The sequence below is a fragment of the Lipotes vexillifer genome, unplaced genomic scaffold (assembly GCF_000442215.2).
Source record: "Lipotes vexillifer unplaced genomic scaffold, Lipotes_vexillifer_v1.1 scaffold648, whole genome shotgun sequence".
NCBI lineage: Eukaryota > Metazoa > Chordata > Mammalia > Artiodactyla > Lipotidae > Lipotes > Lipotes vexillifer.
In genome coordinates, this window is record NW_006797096.1 from 449,288 (window position 1) to 472,168 (window position 22,881).

Below are 22,881 nucleotides of genomic sequence, written 5' to 3' on the forward strand. Positions count from 1 at the left end.
GCTCCAATTGAATCATTTGCCAGTTCTTGTAGTGTGAATAATTCAACCATGGCCAGTTCCATTCTACTAATGGTGTAAAAACCAGCTTCCAAAATTCCTGAAAACTTAACCATCAGTTCCTGCTAACTGGTGTAAGCTTACTCCAGCACACCCTGATCTGCTATCGAAAGTGATACCTGTCCCTCCTGTGCTTTCCAGACTTGGTCACTGGAATTCCTTCACCTGGCCCAACTTACCTGTCATTTCCCCAGCCCCAAAGGGATTAGGATGAACTTGATGTGATATACAATTCCCTAAAAGATTCCATATCAAAAGGTGAAGGGCTATATGATTTGCAGTGAATTAGATCTAGAAACAACTTGTGAGGAAATTGAACTTGTGACCTCGGAACTGTCAAATCTATCTAGTTTGCTTGATCTCCCATTTCTAGGGTTAAACCGAGTAATAATAAAATAAATGAATTTCAGGACTTTGGCAGTTTTCCTTTAATTGAAAGTATGCTTGTCTATCATTACAAGGGGAAGTTCTAGACTTCAACTTAATAAAAATCAGCAGTAGTTTTCAGCTACATTAGATTTCCACACTAAACAGAAACAGCTGAGAAGCCACAGTAGGTAGGTTTGGCTACGATAGTTTAAAACTCAGTGGCTGGCTTTCTCTTGTAATTGTCGTAACTATCAATCATAAGAAAATCAACTGGATCTCTCTGAGCCCCTGTAAGGTGTTCATAATTTGTTATGTTGTTGCTAATTTGTTTTTCCAAAATGCATTTAAACCTCCCAGGGGCCATGTGTTTTTGTGTTATTTTTTGGTTTTTACATTTGCATGAAAATACTCAAATGGAGATCAGAAATAGATGAACCAACTCACAGAATGAGTGTTTCAGATCGGAACAGTCTCTGAGATCACCTAATCCAGGTTATAATGGTTTACAAAACAGTAAAAGGAAATTCTAAGGGATAAAACCCCTTGTCCAAGGTCACAGCCCTGTGACTGGAGTCAATGTCACTTACAGGCCCTTTTCTTTACCTTATCATCTTTTTTCCCATTTGGTCAAAGGTTCATTGGAAATAGAAAGTAGTTTCTTCCTTTACAAGACGCTCTAGTTCCTGAAACACTGAATAGAAAGGCTTAGGGGTTAACAAACATATACAGAAAAATTTTTTGTATTTAAGAACTTTTCAACTACACTCAGATTTAAGCAAATCCCAGTCATCTACTTTATATGTGCTTTTAAAAATTATAATCAGAAGGTGCTGACTTCAAAAGAAGCATTTATGTTTGTTTCTACCATTATGTGAGCAAGGCATCATGATTTTTCAAAATTAAAATCAAATGGTTATATTTATCATCAGGTTCTTAACCCTGTGTCGTTCAATCATGCAGTTCATGACACATGTGTCATGAACTACACTTTAAGTAATTCATTACCATCAATAGTAAAATTTGCAAATGTTTTACTTTTTTACCTTTGTTTTGTTTTTGGTAAATTAGAACCGATTTCTATTGTTCTACAACGACACTATTCATACATACTTCCTCTTCTGTTTACTTGCTTATCTAGGAGGGAAAGAGGTAGAATTCCAGGTCGTGATGCCAGGAATTGAAGTAACACGAAAGCCACCCATTATTATTTTCAGTATGTGGGACCCATTGAAGACTGTCTTAAGATCTTAGCAAATTCCGTATCTCTGCTCAACCTACGAATACATAGCCTGTTCTGCAAAAGTCTGTATTCATTTCCCTGGTAGCCTCCAAGCGACTCAAGACCAGAGAAAATTTCATTCCCCTTAAGTCTATCAGAGCCTGTACAGAGCTGCTGATAGTAAATGCTTATTTAATACTGGACCAAAGAGACTAAAACATCATTACTGCATCTTCACAACTTTGTGGATTCTAATGTGTTACAGAAGTGATTAACATAGTTTTACAAAGAACTGCATATGTACATTAGTGACCCAAGTAGCATTTTTAAAGACAGTTTTGATGAAAAACAGATGGATAATAAGCATGTCTACTCCACCCCTAATTTCACCCCAACCACACAGACAGACACTTCTTTTTTTGTCCTGGTCATGTTCTCTCTCTTCACCCAGGGTGATTTCTCCAAGTGGCAACCTTATTATTTGGCACTGGGGTATGGGCTAATTCACTGTTTTGAACCAACCACCTGGCTCATTGGTGTTGATAAAGCTGGGGCCTTTGGAGGGTCAGGTGTGTGAACTAGTCCCTCTTAATAATGAGCTTGTTGTGGCAGAAAATGTGTTGTTCAAGGACTACGGGAGCTGCTTCTCACTACCTCCTTAAAATTTCTACTGGAATCCTTCTCATTCATAGTTAATTGTTGATATGAAAGGTATTCGTTGTCTTTGCAGAAGCAACAGAAATGTACATCTGCGGAGAAGGGCTTCTCCACATGGATGAAGTTCTTTGGACTCTAGAGAATAGACTCAGAAGATCTGTTAGCTTTGGTATCTTCAAACATTTTTTTAAGGTAATGTCATCTCTGAGAGGCTCTATGTGTTTTAAAGATATTACCCAGTACATTCGGGAAACAGCTGGAAAAACTGAGGCACAGAGATGGCACCCAAGGTCGGGATCGGAGAAAGGAATACAATCTATGGATTCCACTAAATCGTAGTCTGAATTCTAGGTTAAGTCAAGGCAGCCAGAGGGAAAATGAAGTCTGTTTAAAAATGCAATCTCTGTGAGTAAAGGGGAAAGCTGCTCAATAGATGTGTGAAATTCTGTTTTATGTACTGTTATATACGTGGTGCCTAGAACGCTACCTGGCACACTGAAGGAACCCAACCAGCATTTGTTGAATCAATGAATAAAAATGGCAACCTCTCAACTGTGTCTGCAGCTTGGGTCTGAAAACAGTTTTATCAGTCAATTTTAATCAGCCTTGCCAAAAGCCAGACTTTGCTAGATATCTATAAAAGTATAAAGGAGGTATTTTCCTTCTCACAGATGAAATATGGCAAGGCCCTTCATCAGAACAATGACACATCAATGTCCACAAGTGCCTTAAGTTTATTGTTGTTTTTTTTTGTGGGTGGAGAAGGTGGCAGGATGCATGTGAATGCACTGACTTGGTCTATTTTGCCTCTCTTTCTCAATTTGCTCCACATTTGCTCATATTTAATCAGTTTGCCCCATCACAAAATTTATTAGTCATTGCCCTAAGCTCTCTCAGCTTAAAAAAAGAAAGTGTTTCAGATGTTTCAGATTATGGAAAGAAAGGAGAGTGAAAGGAAGGAAGGAAGTAGGGAGGGAGGGAGAAAATAGCTACACTGAGTTGGCCAACGGAACAATAGCAAGAACATTCTCTAACTATTCCATAGCAGTATATATTTTTCAAAAGACAACTAAGCTTTATGTTCAAAAGTATTATGTGTAGTCTCATTTTCTATCAGAACATCAAGAAAAGGCCAAGGTGCTAAAGGTTTTATAATATTCTTACTTTAATTTTACCAGAAGGAAAAGAATATGACAATATATATGAGGAGTACCTTGCTGTCCCCAAACCTTTAAGAACAGATAAATAAATGTAATTTATATTAGTGATCTTAGTGGTTTCTGAGCACTGAGCAGTGCAGAAACTCATATCAGTGAGGAGTATCTGTCCTGATGTAAGTGACACAGCTAATCCTGCTTCTTCCCTTCACCTATAGAGTGGCATTGGGCAAAGTGCCTTCTACTCAGTTTTAGGATCTGAGAAACAAGGAGTATAGCAGTAACCCACAGCATGAGCTGAAGGGATTGCGCTGCCTCTCAAAAATGCAATTAGACTATTATTTAACGAACACAGCAATTATGGAAGAGCAAGCTACTCAGGAAACCAAGGTTCTCTATGCTGCCACACGACAGGAAAAGACTGGGAGAAGTGGAACCCAGCTGCTTGACATTTCACTTCCACCCAATAGCTAACCCTGGATGTTTAATTTGGAAGGTGGTGTGTTGTGAAGATTTTGTCACTAATAGGGCAAGCTCTGCTTGGCAAAAACACTGGAACAACCCCATGAAGAATGAGAAATAGAAAGCTAACTCCAATTATTAAAATGACAAGCCTGGTAAAATGTTGAACCTGCTTTAAAGCAGTAAATAGGCAGACCCAGAACAGAGTACTATAAAATTTTAAGTTTAATTCCTATCAGGATCTATAGCACAGTGCCTGAAAGCATGGATGTACATGATAAATGTTAGAAAAACTGCAATGAAATATAAAGGCATAATACTTTGGATACACACAAACTTAAAACCACTCTTAGGCATTAGTTCCTTACTGCTTACACATCCACAGCACTTTACATTTAAAAAGTCATATAAATCTCCCTTGATACGAGAATTTTTTTTTTTTTTTTTGAGGTATGCGGGCCTCTTACTGCTGTGGCCTCTCCCGTTGCGCAGCTCAGCCTCCGGACACGCAGGCTCAGCGGCCATGGCTCACGGGCCCAGCCGCTCCGCGGCATGTGGGATCTTCCCAGACCAGGGCACGAACCCGTGTCCCCTGCATCGGCAGGCGGACTCTCAACCACTGCGCCACCAGGGAAGCCCCACGAGAATTTTACATTAGACTTGTTAATCATACCTACTACCATCTATCCTGACAAATGCAGGGCTCCTAAATGGCCTTAACTTCCCAGCCCAAGGACATAGCATTCACAGGTTACCTGTAGGTGGTCTGCAGCCAGCTAGCTTTCCACTTCCCATGCTCCTTGAGGTCATTCTAACCTTGTGCCCAACAAAGCCCTTTCTCTAAAATGCAGTGACTTCCAAATTAAGCATTCACATTACTGGTTGGAAATTAAGTGTCAAGAAAGTTTGCCTTCATGGGGGTAAGGTGGACCAGCCAATTTCTCTCTTATAAGTATTTAAAGTAATAAATAAGAGTAGGTAACAGAAGCTGGATTTCATAAAGGCATACAAAAAAGTCATGAGGTAGAGCAGAGGTCGTGGGCAGGTCAAGGTTTTGAGAAGGTAGAATTATAATTCAGAGAAACTATGCATAGTAAGCAGAAGTCATATGGTAGAGACAACTATAGAGTAAATGGTAAATCAGATGATAGCAGAAAGAAAAAGACTGATAGCAGGAAGAAGCTGATATGGGGAGGGGGTGTGTTATATCCAGGATTGCAAAGGAGGGAGTGAATCCATGAACTGCAGCTGCTGAATTACAAGTCCCAGGTTCAGAGAAACCTACCCATATTCACAGTCCTACACCTGGATTTTCATGAAGTTCTTTCACCCTCAATTTCTTTGAATATGTCTCCAATAATTAAGCTGGAATTCCTATGTCTTGCAAAAGAAAAAAAAATTACTTTAAGGAACTTTAAATTTAAAAAGTAGACAAGCAACTTGCTTAAATCTCTAGAGAAGACAAAGCCATAGCTAATGTCCAATCTATCAGCTAGCAACTCTAAGGAGGTTATTCAACTCTTTCACATCACCACCAAGAGAAACCTGTTCACTACACTTTGGAAGAAGCTGAACCCAAGATAGAAATGTCCATGTTCTAGAATAAAAAGAGTTAGTTGTAAATAACCTCCAAATCTTTCTATATTCCTGGTGACAAATTTAAAAGTTTGGATGTGCTGAAAGGCTAACTGGTAACAAAGAAATGAGGCACGCTCTCCAAGTTGAATAAACACATGAAGGATAGCATAACGTTAATAAGAAAAAGGCTAGCGTGGCTCCTGACTGATGGTCAGGGACTCCCAAAGTTTTCCCAACTGAGGACCTACGTATACCCAACTGCTATAACACTTCATCTAAAATGGCAGGTGTCTATCTGCACATTTCCTCACAACCAGGGTTGAGTTTCAAACCTCTAGAGCCACATTCAGAGAGCAGGCTTTGAATAGGAGCTTGGAATGAATCCAAAATGGGAGAAATTCTAGTAACCTGGTTAAAGAATTTGCAAACATCCTTAATTGATTAATTAATTAGCTTATTTATATTCTTACACACTGTCCTTTTGAATGCAAATTCACAAATCAAAATACGCCTACAGCTGAAGCAGAAAGCCATGATCAAATTCTCAGGGCTTAATCATAGATTTCAAATACCCTTAAACACTAGCAATGAGAGTCACATTCCAAAGCTACCTCAAAAATGCCGAAAAAGCTGAACAGAAAGTGAAAATTTCAGTCACATCAGTTCTTTGACATCACACCAATGAGCTAGAGGTTTCACAGCACTGAATATCCTATAAAAAGAAGCTAACAAAACTAGATCTATTCAGTAGAATGATTAAAAATTAAGTGATGTACATAAACAGCTTTGCCTAATATCAGACAGCTAACAGCAAGTATTCAGGGAAGGCTGGCTACTGCATGTTTAGCAGTTCTTTCTAGCACAGAGAAAAAAGTCAGACGCTGAATGTAGACTAATGTGGATTTAAGGTCCCACTTTGAGCAGGTTACTAAACTTCTCTAAGCTTCAGTTTCTCACATGTGAAAGTAGATGCTGCCCCCACCCCCCGCAACCTTGGTGGGGTTTCTACATGGGTTTCTCAGCCCCAGCACTATTGACACTGTGGAACAGATAAGTCTTTGGTGGGGAGGCTGTCGTGTGCATTATGGGACATTTGACAGCATCCCTGGCCTCCACCCAGTAGATATCAGTAGAATCCCCAAGTTGTAGTAATCAAAAATGTCTCCAGACACTGCCAAATATCCCATGGGGGCAAAGTCACCACTGGTTGAGAACCACTGGTTGACATCAGCACAGGGATTCGGTAGCTTAGAAAATGCTGAGAATACCCTGAGTGGGTGGCAATCCAGAGAAGCTGAAGTATAAAGCTGGTGTCAGCTGTCATCCACCAGGTCTCTCACATTCTTACTCAGTGTACGGCATGGAATTTTAAAACAAGTACTTGTCAGGAAACCACATAGCAGCAAGCTCAGAATTCCTGAACTTACAAAATAACCCATGGAAACACTGTGGTGGAAATATAATAAAGCAATAAAGCACAAACTACACAGACACGAACAGTTTGGCAAATGCTTCCCAATCAACCCCACTCAGTGACCTAGTCATAGCATGAGCGATGTCCTTTCTTCTCTACTGCAATGAGAGAGTGAAGTCAGAGGAAAGACTGAATGCCAAAAACGCCTGTGTTTTCATTCAGCTGGCGATCCTGGCTTCAGGCAAGGCTCTTCGTCTCTGCTCCAGTTTTTCCAATTGTAAAATGGAGTTGGTAATAATGAATACCCTGGCCTAACTAGTTTTTGATTCTAAGTTTGAGGCCCCTCACTATAGGGCCTCAGGTCATAATAACCACTAGGGGTAAAATCACTACAACCACAAGAAATCATTTTGTCTCCAACCGTTTGAGGTAAACAATGGAATTTATTTCACCTTTTTCATGGAATGTTTTAGTTTGTCATACCATTTCATCTCACCTATGTTGGTCTTCTTTGCGCTATCCATACGTGAACCAGAAATATTATGTATATTAGCATTTTGCAACATTTATTTTTCATTATTATTCCCCAAAGGAGCCTTTGTAGGCATTTTTTCCTAATCATTTTCCTTGCATCATGAAATTTTATTACCAGATATACAGAATATCTCTTTATGTACTATGTCCCTTTGGAGGGCAATAAACAACTGTAAACAAGATTTTTATGCCCCCAAGAATCGATTTTTACTCCCTGGGGCAATACTGCCCCCACTGAGGGTCCATAGTGTAGGTGAATCTAGTTTTCAAAGTGTGTTCAGAGCCTGGAAAATCACTTTTTAGACAGTAGGAACTTAAATGGGGGTTCAAAAGAGACTTAGAATATCAGAAAGCAAACTGGAGAAACGGGATAATTCCATATGACACCAAATCTACATCACCTGGAGAGAACTGAATTCCCAAGGAAAAAACATCTCATTCTTCCAGGACCCCCAAGTCTCTTGGGCCGACAATACCCCTTAGCGGACCCAAACCCAACTATAACCTAGCTTCATCCCTGAAGGGAAATTCCATCAAATATGCATTTCAAGGATTGTTAGGTGTTAAAATTATAAAAGTAAATGACACACAATGGCTACCATGGAAGAAATCAGAAGCACACGGCAAAGGCATGTGTGGCTTTAGTGTGGCAGCTTCGGATGTAGGACTCGTGGGGCAAGCTGGTCTCAATGGGACAGAGTGACGGGACAGGAGCAGCCTAAGTGAACAAAGTGGATGGGACATATGCGCATGGAAATAGCATGTGGGCAGTGGGGATCCTGCAGCAGGATGGCAAGCGTGTGTCCTGAATAGAGTATGTCAGCTCCAGCCATGTGGCCCAGTGGGTCAGATCTTCTGAATTTCTGGATTGTTATGTGAAATCCAGATTTTAAATGAAATCTCCTAATTTCTAAATATGGGCTTGAATTTTTCAAAGCTTTCATGGGCTTAAAAAAAAGAAACACATCTGCATGTAATATAAGACTACCAATTAGTAAACTATTTGCAAACAAAGGGCAAGAAAATTTTCCTTCCTTCTGTGAGGAAAGAGGCTCTGACTCTAACGGACTTCTCAACATTCTCAACATTCACAGAAAGCACTGAATGGGGAGGGGGTGATTCCAAGCTCTTTCTTTTATCCAGTACATCTGCGGATCCCTAATTTAACAGACTATATCTGGTGCGTAATTATGCAGAAAGGTCACCATTTCATATCTTTATAATTAAAAAAAAATTGGGGAATAGTGTACCCTAACTACTTAAAGAAACTTAAATGGCACCTTTCCGTGACCACAAGTGGGGTGGACTTCTGTGTGTATTTTAATATGCTGCATCATCAGAGCCTCTTAATAATCACTGATTTCACCCATATTTAACAATTTAAAAACCTAAGGAGACAAAAGACCTGTATGCAGAAAACTTATAAGACTATAAGAAAACTAAAGAAATTAAAGATGATACAAACAGATGGAGGGATATACCATGTTTCTGGATTGGAAGAATCAACATTGTGAAAATGACTATACTACCCAAAGCAACCTACAGGTTCAATTCAATCCCTATCAAACTACCAATGACATTTTTCACAGAACTAGAACAAAAAAATCTCACAATTTGTATGGAAACACAAAAGCTCCAAATAGCCAAAGCAATCTTGAGAAAGAAAAACAGAGCTGGAGGAATCAGGCTCCCTGACTTCAGACTATACTACAAATCTACAGTAATCAAGACAGTATGGTACTGGCATAAAAACAGAAATATAGATCAATGGAACAGGATAGAAAGCCCAGAGATAAACCCACGCACCTATGGTCACCTTATTTTTGATAAAGGAGGCAAGAATATACAATGGAGAAAAGACAGCCTCTTCAATAAGTGGTGCTGGGAAAACTGGACAGCTACATGTAAAAGAATGAAATTGTGTATGGTGTTAGAACACTCTCTAACACCATACACAAAAATAAACTCAAAATGGATTAAGGACCTAAATGTAAGGCCAGACACTATCAAATTCTTGGAGGAAAACATAGGCAGAACACCCTATGACATAAATCACAGCAAGATCCTTTTTGACCCACCTCCTAGAGAAATGGAAATAAAAACAACAATAAACAAATGGGACCTAATGAAACTTAAAAGCTTTTGCACAGCAAAGGAAACCATAAACAAGATGAAAAGACAACCCTCAGAAGGGGAGAAAATATTTGCAAATGAAGCAACTAACAAAGGATTAATCTCCAAAATATACACGCAGCTCATGCAGCTCAATATCAGAAAAACAAACAGCCCAATCCAAAAATGGGCAGAAGACCTAAACAGACATTTCTCCAAAGAAGATATACAAATTGCCAATAAACACATGAAAGGATGCTCAACATCACTAATCATTAGAGAAGTGCAAATCAAAACTACAATGAGGTATCATCTTACACCGGTCAAAATGGCCATCATCGAAAAATCTAGAAACAATAAATGCTGGAGAGGGTGTGGAGAAAAGGGAACCCTCTTGCACTGTTGGTGGGAATGTAAATTGATACAGCCACTACGGAGAACATATGGAGGGTCCTTAAAAAACTAAAAATAGAACTACCATACGACCCAGCAATCCCACTACTGGGCATATACCCTGAGAAAACCATAAATCAAAAAGAGTCATGTACCACAATGTTCATTGCAGCTCTATTTACAATAGCCAGGACATGGAAGCAACCTAAATGTCCACTGACAGATGAACGGATAAAGAAGATGTGGCACATATATACAATGGAATATTACTCAGCCATAAAAAGAAACGAAATTGACTTATTTGTAGTGAGGTGGATGGACCTAGAGTCTGTCATACAGAGTGAAGTAAGTCAGAAAAAGAAAAATAAATACTGTATGCTAACACATGTATATGGAATCTAAAAAAGAAAAAGAAAAAAAATGGTTCTGAAGAACCTAGGGGCTGGACAGGAATAAAGACACAGATGTAGAGAATGGACCTGAAGACACAGGGATGGGGAAGGGTTAGCTGGGACGAAGTGAGAGAGTGGCATGGACATATATGCACTACCAAATGTAAAATAGATACCTAGTGGGAAGCAGCCACATAGCACAGGGAGACTAGCTCAGTGCTTTGGGACCACCTAGAGGTGGGGGATAGGGAGGGTGGGAGGGAGGGAGACGCAAGAGAGAGGAGATATAGGCATATATGTACATGTATAGCTGATTCAGTTTGTTATAAAACAGAAACTAACACACCGTTGTAAAGCAATTATACTCCAATAAAAAGGTTAAAAATTTTTAAAATTTTAAAATGGCGCGTTTTCTGCCTAATTAGACAAAATGTAATGTCACCAAACTAGTACTACCAACATATGAATCTTTAAATTCCTAAAACATGTACGCAATTATATCTTCCTAAAATTTTAGTTGATACAAAGGCACAAGTGAATCCCAACCCTGAGTCCAACAGCTTAACTTCTGGACAATTACAGACATTTTTATGTAGTCTGGGACCTTTTTGAATACAGTCCTTCCCAAGTCACAGAGGCTGTGCTAACTCTATTCTCCAGTCTCAAGAGTTTTGCTGGTTAGTTCAAGTTCTCTTCATTTTTCATATCACAAAAGAGAAACACAGCATTCAAGGCAGTGTCACTGAGACAGGCATGACGTAAAAAAAAAAAAAAAAAAAAAAAAAAAGTGATGTATTGGAGACTTTCACAGTCGTTCTGGGATCAAGATCAATGGCTAAGACAAAGTCAGTGTAGAGAAAATTACCTTATTTGTAAACTCTTTAGCTAAGAGCTGAGTGATAGGAATGATCTTTCATAAAATAAGTGAACTCTCTTAGTGATATCAGAAGTTAATGTTAATAGCCACAGACTGCTTAAAACTAAAAAGGAAAATTACAGACTGACTCTTAGCCATTATTGTCAGCACACTTTAGTTCTGACACACTAACATAAAAGGTAATAAAACTCATAAATCAATTGGCTGTCTGCTTCTAAGATTTACTTTACTCAGAATGGTCAGTTAAAAGACAAAATATGATGTTGAATGTCATTTTAGCTACCTAAACACAGGGACCTCACAGAGATGAGAATTTCTGGACAAAGAATGGAGACAGGAATATACAAGAGCCATCATCCAAATGAAGGGAGGTCCTCATTTTAATGGAAAACAAGTATTAGTATTCTTATCTCAAACTTCTCTAAATTTTCAACTTTGTCATCATCCTATGATAAAAAAGAAATGCTACTAATGTCTATAATAATATCAATTTTTTTCCTCTCCTGTTCTGTTTCTATCTTGCTTGGATTGACTAAGATGGACCCTGAATGAAAAGTCCACACAAAGTCAGTAGTTTCCTGAAGCTAGTCATTGGCCCTGTGTTGGTTCAACACAGAAGTTTGGATCAATTCACATCAAAATGAGAAAAACAAGGGTGATGGTGAGTTTTTCATATGACTGAATTTATACATTTGTAAGATCTTTTGCCTAAGGCTATCCTTTTCATTAATTTGTTATTTTATTGTATGAAATATATGAATAACAAATGTGAGTGCCCATTGAATTTTTTTTTACTTAGACAATTTTATTAATTTTTATTTGTAAATATATTTTATAACAACTAATTTTAACGGTCTTTCTAATTCAGCCAAAATAATATTTTTAAAGTACATTCCATTTCAGTATTTGCTCTTACTTCCACCACCTTGAATTTTTTGAATAAATTTATTTTCTAAAATAAAAGGTTGGTGAACCTACAATGTGCCCCTGTTTAATTTTAATTTCTACTAAATCTCAAAATCTAAAAACCACCGCTCTATGTGACTCAGCACATTGGTCTAATTATCTATAAGGAGGTGCCCTGGTGTTTGGATGAGGCCCCAGCCAGGAAAGAACAAGAGAGGGAAGGCTGGTCCTGAAGGGTAAGACTTGGGGCTCATCTCTGGGGAATGAGTCACCCAAGCACTAATCCAGAGCCTGACAGCGGGCTCTCCCACTTATTAACCAAGTACCCCTTTTTACCTCCCCTCTGAGTTCACTGTGGATATTATGAGACTCCTGCATGTGTAGAGCTCTATGAACCCATGAGTCTAATGATCTGGGTGATCCATTCACTCCATGACTTTGGAAAGTGACCAATGAGAGCATGAAAGCACTGACTGAGATGTCAATATTTGGATGAAAAGTGATATAATGGCCCCACTGGCTTCTGGCTTCTCCCCTGGGGATGTGAGGGTGGAGTAAGGGGAAAGGTGACAGGAAACCTCAGGCAGAGGATTTCCCTGTGTCCTTTACCATCTCTCCTATGCTCTCTGATCAAGACCCCATGCCCCACACTTCCTTCATCCTTGTCTTCCATTCTTCACACACATGTGCACACGTGCATGCCCTCCTGCCTCAATGGCCCTCTTCTTGCTACACACAAGGAGATTCAGACAGGCCTTAGAGGATCCTCTTTGGTGGCAGTTGGGATTGGTGGTATTGGACAGGAGGATAAGTCTCACAGTCCGACAAAACAATTTGTGGCACAACTCGAAGAGGTGTAACTGTAGAAACCTTCATTAATATTTCTTCCCGAAAGCAATTGACTTTAGACTACAGCAAGCGTCGGTAGTTAAGATCAGTGACTCTCAGAAATAAATATTATTTCTCTCAGTGAGAGCAAAAATCTAAGCAAACAAAACATGCAACCCAAATGAAGGTAGATTTCTAAAAGACAGGAAACCAAACACAGCAGGAACTCATCTAAAAAATACTAAGATCTGTCACAATTTCTCTCAAAGGTTCAACTGAGTTCAGTGGTATTCCCTAGCTCATGTGGAAATTTCTTTTCCTCAGCCTAATGAAATATTCCTTGAGGAATTTTGGATCAATTCATTGGCTACTTCAGAGTTTTTGCTTTAGAAAATGAACTGATGGAAACAATGAACTATGGTTTCCAATTGGGAGATTTAATTCTCCATGAGTTCTCTGGCTTCACAATCCCACAGGTAAAATGCTCTCAGGAAAGCAGCTGCCTTTGGATTAGACTTCTCAGTCGTGTGTGTGTGTGTGTGTGTGTGTGTGTGTGTGTGTGTGTGAGAGAGAGAGAGAGAGAGAGAGGGAGAGAGCATGTGTGCACATGCAACACACACACACACACACACACACACACACACACACACACACACACACACACACACACTGTGCCCACTGTGAAAACAGGGCCCTTTGTTTTTGGGGACATGGCATGAGACACCTTCCGAGGGGAGGTGATGTGGTGTGCCCCTATGACCCTTCACGGCTACTGGCACCAACAGCTTTGTTCTGGTTTGTGGGAGAAGGGGACGCCCACCTGCACTGGCTCAGGGGGAAGCTGGACCACGTGCTGCATGCGCTCGCTGTGATGGTGCCTTGATTCCTCCTCATAAATCACATCCCTCTCGTGTTGGGGAAGGTTCAGGAAGCGACGGATGGTACAGAGGTTCTCCCAGAGGGTGCGGTTTTCTGGGCTGGGGTTCTCCTTCCAGCGGAGCAGTTCACACAGCCAGCCCTAGAAACAGAGAAGGTCACTTGAATTAACCTGAAGTGTGCAGAGCAGCAGAGGGGGCTTTGAGTGCAGTCAAGTACCATACCGGTTTATCATATTTTTACATCAAACTTGTTCCCACCAAACTGAGAAAATAGTGATACAGCCTGACAACTCTGAAAACCAACCAATGACCACGCATATAGTTACACCAATACCTGAGAATCTTTGGTCTTTATTAATTATCTTATCACCCTTCCTATTGAATATATTCTCAACTAATTTACAGTCCCTTTGTAAAAGATACTCAAGGAAGATTGTAGCTATCCAGTTCTCAGCAAGAGTAATTCATGTTGGTCAGCAACAATTTTTAAAAATTACCCATTTGGATAGTACTCCATTCCAAGAAAAAAGTGAAGATGAACAAACATGTATTGCAAAGTGGCAAATGCTAAAGAAGAAAAAATACCTAAGTATAAATAGGGAGGAAATGGTCTCACAATTATCAATAACTCCTCCATAACAACCTTAGCTAGAATGAAAAACTGTATTCCTGCTCAATCTCTGAATGCCATGGGCTCCAGGCCCTTTTAACCATCACCTTCCTGCCTCAGCCACACCTGCAGGAAGGTAGGCAGTCGGACGGGTCACACCTGCAAATGTCTGCCTCCCAACTCTGGCATCCGGATGTTCTCTTGCAACTGCACAAGAAAGAAAATGTAATGCAAATAATGATGGATTATATGAAAATAATACAGAGGATGCTGTCAACATCGCTCACTGACTCAAGTCAAAATATTTTACCCAGTAGCTTTCTAACCCATCATTTCCAAGCTACGTTGCTAATTTTAAAAACAAGAACTGTCCCACATCACGCCTCCTGCAAGAGTAAGAATTTTTCTAAAAAGGTGCATAAGTAAACACAAACGACTTTGTAAAAAATAAATCCCGAACCTCAACAAATTCTATATCATAACTTGTAAGCCAATGAAAGTTCCTGACACGCATTATAAAAACCCCTTATAATATCATAAGCTGTTGTTTGTCTAACTCTCCACTGTGTCTTCTGCCTTTACCCAAAAAAAGGCAAGATTTGATTATCTCCGCTGCATCAGCCAAGACAGCAACACCAGCTGTTCTCATTGTGCAGCCTCTTCCTCGCGGCCTCCATGTTAATAACCTGATCATTCCATTTTCTCCTTCAACTGCCGGCTGCAGCACCGCAAAGAGACAAAAACCCAGGCCCATCTGCAGCAGCTGTAGGCACTGAACTGTGAAGCCACTGGGGATTTATAAACTAATCTGTAACACAACACTGCCTTGTTTTTACAAGTGAGAGGCCACATTTGTGCAGACCTGATCTTTTCTTGCAATAAACTGGGAGCTGGGGAGAGTTAGAGGGTTAGGAAGAATGAAAACAAGATATCTAATCATTTGCTTGGAAATGTTTTCCCAAGTATTTTCATAGATTTCTTTTTTTCCAACTCAATTGAGAGACAGGTAATGGTTGATTTTCAAGGTGCAACATATATGAAAATTGAAGACGATTCAATTTTTATCCCTATCAGGAAATAAATTATATTTTTAAAAATCTCCTAGTCCCAAGGTGTTTCCTCAAGGGTTTCTTTGTACAAAGCAAAGAATTCTTGAAATGGAAAACAAACCATCTGTGGAAAAAGTAAGCTCCATTTCTCTGTCTTTTCACAGATCTGAATTAGTCTCCAACTGAACTCTTTCAAATGTTTCAAACAGGTATGTTTAACATCTCCCAGGGGAGGCTACAGCATGGAGACCAATCCTTTAACAGAAAATAAAAACAAAAACCTGCATCTGTTAAAAGATGAAGTTCTGAGATACCCAGACCTTAAGGAGGACAGCACCTGCTGTTCCGCATGAGGAGTGAATTGCATTGTGGGAAGCCACAGCCTGAAATGAGACAGGTGACAGCTGAGTGGTATCTCCACTTATGATACTCGGAATGTCTCGCACAACATTCATTGCCGCATTTGATTTATATGCGCTGTTATAATCTGCACTCATTACAACCACTTAGAACAAACTACAGACCTCGTTATGGGCTTGTGTGCTGTCTGCCATCATTCTTTAAGAAGTGTAGTGCTCAATTTGCCCACTGACATGCAAGGTCCTGACCTTGAAGCTATTAGGGAGCGGATTAGACATAAGTGTGATCATGTGTGCAGACATAAGCAAACCAAATTAATTTCTGGCACAGGGAGGTAGGCGACAAGACCCTGTTCTTAGGGCACCAGAGAACTTCCTCAAATCCCTGATGGAGCTGAGCTAATAGCATGTTTAAGGGAAGCCAGTTTTGAAGACGAAGCACATTCATGGTATTTAGAGGGTTATTAATCTAGTTTCCCCACGAAGTGTCTGCTTGGCTGATGAGATTAAGGGATGGAGCCTTCAACAGCACACCCGCACCACAGCAGAGGCCCCAAGAAATCTGTGACACTTCACAGCCGTGGACATATTGCACCATGTGTACCCAGCTGCTTCAATAATTAGCTTATGAATGTATCAGCTGGTTCTGTGGTTTTTATAAATAATAACTAACCTACTGAGCAGAAACATTGACAAGAGCCTTGCGGTGGCACAAAACTGCAAGGTGCTCCTAAGTCTAACTTGCTCTTCTACTAAATGCCGATATTCCCTGCTGGTGGAGCTCCTCCGATGCCATCTATAAATATTTATTCTGCCTCGGAAATGGCAGTGTATTTTTGTCAGTTTTCTTCACGGCAGCCATGATTCGCTTTCCCCCCTCACTCTGACTCACTTGCTCACTCCACAGATCTGTACGCTTATCTCCCGGAAATCTATTCTTCCACCTCACTTCCCATCTCACCCTCCATCTTTTTATTCACATGATCCTTCCACCAGCCCACTTGGGATGCTCATCTCTGTTTTCTCAATAGTGTCTCTTATTAGCTTGTTTGGTGGCTTAATGAATGTGCCAGAAAGTGCCACACTATTGCCTGAACACACACATATGTAACCGAGTGAACCCATCACAGAAGAGATAAAGAGTCCCCACACTGGGATTTTTTTCATTTATATAATTTTTGCATGCCATCCAAGAAAGTTTTGCCGTATCAGGCAAAAAAAAAAAAAAAAAAAAAGGTGTGTGTCCGGAGCCTGTGCTCCGCAGCGGGAGAGGCCACAGCAGTGAGAGGCCCGCATACCGCCCAAAAAAAAAAAAAAAAAAAGTGTAAATGTCAAATAAAACAGTGACAGATGACAGTATTCTCTATTGAATAGCACTGTTTCTGTCGTGCATGTTCAATGGGAACTCATGAATTATTAATAAACAAATCTCCTTTTTCTGTTAAAATCTCAAGTAGGTTTTTTGTTGTTGCTCCCTATGTGTTATGTGGAGCATTCCAGGAGAATTATTTTCATTTCGGAGATGCTGATACAGAAGTTCATCTGATTTCCAGCCTTGGCCAGCCTTGTGAGCGGGCACCAGGAACTGTGGTGTATATACCTAGCTGTGATTTCTCTTTTAGTCTGGTTGTAAGCTTTGACCAAAGGTTGGCTGAATATTCATATAGTCAGTTTCGCATTTTTAGTATGGGAAAACTGAGGCTACGTAAGTTACATGTGCCAGAGCACAGCTAGGAAGCACAGAATATTCAATTTGGAGACCAAACTGCTAAGTTCCTGCTCTGACATTAAATTATTGGGTGACCTTTGGATAAGTGGTTACCCTCTTGGATCTTCTGGAAGCTTAACTATAAAAGAAGGGGTTTACAAAAGATGATCTCTAAGTTCCCTTCCAGGTCCACATTCTATGATCTATTTCCTTGTTATCTGTCAGAAACAAGAGATAATGATTAGCCATCAGGGTCAAAGTACAAAGAATAAAACCACCTTAGTCAAGTGAGAGGTCAACATGAGGTCAACATCACCAGTGATGACATATTCACAACCATGAACTCTTGTGATATGACTCACTGCAAAGGACACAACACAGTATCTGAGGTCTTGCCCAAAATGCATAACCTCAGTCCAATCATGACAAACCCTAACTGAGAGACTTTCAACAAAATAACCAATCAGTACTCTTTAAAAGTGGCAAGATCATTTAAAAAAAAAAAAAAAAAAAAAAAAAGAAAAAACTGAAGAATGGTCACAGACTGCAGAAAACTAAGGATAAATAACTAAACACAATATGGTTCCTGATTGAGATCCTGGCACAAAAAATGGACATTAGCGGAAATACTATTAATATTTAGTATAATGTTAATTAAAAATATTAGTGAAATTAGAATAAAGTTTTCAGTTTAGTTAATATATTAAAACAACGCTAACTTCCTGGTTTTGAGCATTGCACTATGGTGATGTAGCTGTTACATTAGGGGAAGCTAGGTGAGAAATATATGGAAACTGTACTATTTTCCAAAATCTGTGAGTCTAAAATGTGTTCAAAATAAAAAGTTAAAAAAAAAATTCAGAGAATACCTGGAACTTACATAGGAAAATGTACATGGAACCTAAGTATAATGATGCTAAGGAATTTATGATTAAAACACTTTTACCTTCAAAATCTGAACCCAGATAAAGAATGTAAGTTCAAAGGCTATATCCTTGTGATCAGTGGATAAAGAGTTCCCAAGCATTCAGGGCATAAGCAAATAATACCTATTAACATCTCATTTTAGTCATCTCATCAGCCTCCTAAACAAATATATTTCCTTCAGTAGAAAAAACAACTCTGACCACCTCTGCCCAACTATGCAGGTGAGGTGACACTGACACCAGTCAAGATATATTTTGTTTACAATCCACATGCTCCTACAAAGTTGTACGTCAATCTAAATTTACAAAGCAAATAATGTTGTAAATGTATTAGGAATCCTTACTACTTGAAGAAAGGTATCATTATTTCTTTTTGAAAGATGAATAATAGCCCCATAGTTTATCTTTTAGTAAACTGATAGTTTTATTGAGGATTTACTTAAATGAGACACCTCTAGTTCACAATTCAAGAGCATTAGAAGAGGCAACAATAAGAACCACAATTTGCTCCTGTTTTTCCTTCATGGTCTCATCTCCCCTCAATTTCCCCAAGGACCTTGTCCTCCGGCCACTGTGAATTACTCGCAGTCCCTCAATAGGTTTGGTATATTCCCATCTTCATGCTTTTGCTTATGTTACTCCCTTTCCTGGAAAATCTCACTCAATCCTCTACCCCTGCTATGAGAAGTTGTACTTCACGGTTCAGCTGACATGGTCTCACCTGATCTCTTGTAAGAATTGCTTACTCACTCCTGCATAATTTGAAAGCATGTTGCTTATACCTTTTCACAATTTGATGATTATTTTTGTTACTGCTGGGCATGCCTGCACCCCTATCAGAACAGTCAGCTTCTTAATGGGGGTGGAGGGAAATTGTTGGTTTCTTACCCACTTTAGCATTTTCAGACCAGCGTATAGTTTCTTGCACATAATAGATGTTCAATAAATGCTCAATAGATTGAACTGAAATTATTAGAGTGCAAAGAAATTAGCCCAGACGAATGTTTCATGGCCTCAAATTAAAAGAGTTAGTGTTGGGGGAGAGCACTAGTTTTCAAAAGCAACCCTGTCAACATTCTGAGGGCTCTTTTTCCCCCACCTCTAATGCATGAATAAGATAAAGAAAAGAGGGTGATCCAATTTACCACAGTATATAAATGCAGACAGTGACAGAGGTCTCTCAGAACATTAGTTTATAAGCTTGTACTGATCACCCATCTACTGTGGGCCATGCTTTTTACTTAAAAAGTTAATTGAGATCACCAAAGGGTAAGTAGGTAATTCTGACCATGAAGTTCAGGGAATATGTGATCACAGAGAACAGGACTCATAAGGTGGGCCTTGAAAGATAAAGATGAATTTCACCAGGTGGGGAGAGGAAGTGATTGGAATCACATTCCAAGCAGAGATAACATTATCAGCAAATGCAGGGGCGTATAAAATTATCACATTCAAGGAATCAGAAACAACTTTGTGTGGCTAAAGCACAGTCTAGCAATGGAGGTGGGGGTCAGGTCATGAAGAACACCATGCAAAGAAATTTCACGTTAGTCCTGTGGGCCACGGGAGTCATTGAAGGCTTTTAAACTGACATGACAAAGAATTCTTTTCTTTCTTCTTTCCTTTCCCTTCCTTCCTTCTTTTTTAACAAGAAGTTCTTGGAGAAAAGACTATGATAAAGTCAAGAACACCACTTACCCTAGCCTAGATATCTTTTTTTTTCATAGTGAAATCATGTTGCTGGGTATCAATGAAGGCCCACAGCGGCCTGCTAGTGGTAAATTACATACTTGGTAAGCTTCATCTTCCAGACGTTTTTATTCTTAAAAAAATGACATATATCATAAGCACCAGACTATGTCAATCATTTAAAAAAATCTATTCTCATCATTTTAACCATTTTCATGTATGTGTGTGTGCGTGTGTATGCTGTTGTTGTTCAGATGAGAATTTGTAAAGCTCTCTCACATTGAAAATGAATGAGGAAGGACAGTATCTATTACACTTATAAAAATATTGAAAGGTTTAAAAACTCAAGTAGATAATAAATGAGTGACATATTCCCCAAACTACATACCAAATGCTGAGACTATTCAAATGAACAAGGAGGTCTTTCAGAAAACAATAATACAGCCCAGGGTCTGAATTTGGAGCCCGTCAGATATGGGTTTGAATCCTAGCTCCAAGCCTTAGGTTTAAGTGATGGGGGAGGGGAAGGAGATGGAAAGAGTTGGGTTCCTGTCCGTGGTACTGAAATTTCATTGTGTCCTAAGTTACTTGTTTTCCTACCCCAGGACACAGGTAATAACTCCAACGTGGCCCTGTTCCCATATTTTTTCCTTTAAAAAGAAAATTAGGTTCTGTGTTAGTGACAAATTTCCTAGTTTTTACAATATTTCAAAACGAATACAAACCAGGACTTGCTAAGAAACAAATGCAAGTTCACAGTCTGCTCTGATCTCCAAAAAGAGATGTAGTAAATATGCTTGTTCCTGTTAAGTAAGGTTGTACTGGCCTTGAAGGGAAGGCCTTGTCACAGTCGTTACTGTTCCCCCTGAGGTACCTATCACAGAGCTGAGGAGTAAACTCAATCTACAAATAGTAAGAAGCCCCCTCCCCCTTTGCCCATCTAGGAACCCCAATGAATGAATAAGTCAGCAAATGAACAGTTCTTCAGGAGAATGACACAAGGCTTCTTGCAACAGAAACGTAAAAGGCCATTTACTCACCCACATCTTCAATACAGAAAATGTCAGCATATGTAACCAAAAGGAAATGTTTTCTGAGCGACTCAAAAGAAAATTCATATTATTAACTACAGGCAGTTCACTTTCTAAACGGAAGCACATAAAGTCCCCCAAACAAACTTTTGTAACTGTGAAAGAATTTCTCTTCAGCTGGTTGAGACTCTTCTGAAGTGTGAAATGAGCCAGATAATATTCAGCTCTTGTTTCTTAGTCACCGAATTCTCCTTTCATGAATCCAATAAGTGTCTATTAAAATAAATAAACCCCCTAATGATTCAAGATAACCTAATCAAGAAAACTGAAATGGATAAAAGGCTAAACTGCAAGGGAGACTTGTCAAGGGCTTCAATGAATCCCTGACGAGGAGGCCATCTAAACCTGAAAAAAGATTTGTGCTGAGCATTTGGTTACAGTTCAAGGTTAATTGTTTTATACCTTGAATGTAATAAGTAAAAATGATCTGCTTCTTTTTTTATTTCTTAAAATTGTACACTAAGTTCTAAACTGTATTTTCATGGGCACTAATTTTCAGCTGTCTCTGGGCATGTGTCTCACATTTCTATTGATGTGTTTGCGAAGAGTGAATATGTAATTGAGAGTAATGAAAGTTTTATTTCTGAACAACTCCTTAACCTCTGTTATAAAGGGCCCAAGTCAAGAGGGGATTTCATAAAATCTTGTTGCCTTCCTTACCGTAGAAATACGGGATATACATAGCTATATAATAGGACAGAGATTTAGTATGACTTTATATAAGTATGTACACACATACATATACACCTAGATGGGAACATGTACCTGAAAAAAAAATCCCTGTCAAAAAGAATGAATCTGGAGTCTTCTCCACTTAAATACTAGAAAGATATTAACAGCAAAACGTACTAGACTAAAATATCAAGGAGAAAACAACCGAAACATTTCTAGTCCCTGACTTCAGGTCCAAATTCCAGCATACCTATGATACAAAACTACATATTATGGGGGCTTCCCTGGTGGCGCAGTGGTTAGGAGTCTCCCTGCCGATGCAGGGGATACAGGTTCGTGCCCCAGTCCGGGGAGATCCCACATGCCGCGGAGCGGCTGGGCCCGTGAGCCATGGCCGCTGAGCCTGCGCATCTGGAGACTGTGCTCCACAATGGGAGAGGCCACAACAGTGAGAGGCCCGCGTACCGCAAAAACAAACAAACAAAGCAAACAAAAAAACACATATTATGCACACTGCCTCAAAAACCCATAAATGCAGGGGGGAAAAAAAGCAGACACAGCAGAAAACCAAGCCATAAGACTTGTTTGAAAGATCAGGGCTGGGACTAGAGTGAGGCAAGTAAGTGACTAATGTGCAAAATTTAAGGAATGTGACTCTGAAAGTGTGTGCCTCCTTGAATTTTGCACCCGAGACCTAGCAAGCCTACATGCCTAACCCTAGTCTTGGCCCTGTGAAAGCAAGATGTTTTTTTTTGTTTGTTTTTGTTTTTTTTCCGGTACGCGGGCCTCTCACTGTTGTGGCCTCTGCTGTTGCGGAGCACAGGCTCCGGACGCACAGGCTCAGTGGCCATGGCTCACGGGCCCAGCCGCTCCGCGGCATGTGGGATCTTCCCGGACCGGGGCACGAACCCGTGTCCCCTACATCGGCAGGCGGACTCTCAACC

General features: G+C 39.7%; 1 protein-coding gene across 1 annotated transcript in view; it reads right to left on the reverse strand.

The window, feature by feature from the left end:
• Positions 1-22,881, reverse strand: part of SATB2 (SATB homeobox 2) — a 189,364-nt gene that overhangs the window by 22,028 nt on the left and 144,455 nt on the right. Inside the window, 1 exon segment of the mRNA XM_007469194.1 lies at positions 13,776-13,973. Within this exon segment, the coding sequence (XP_007469256.1) occupies positions 13,776-13,973 (198 nt within the window).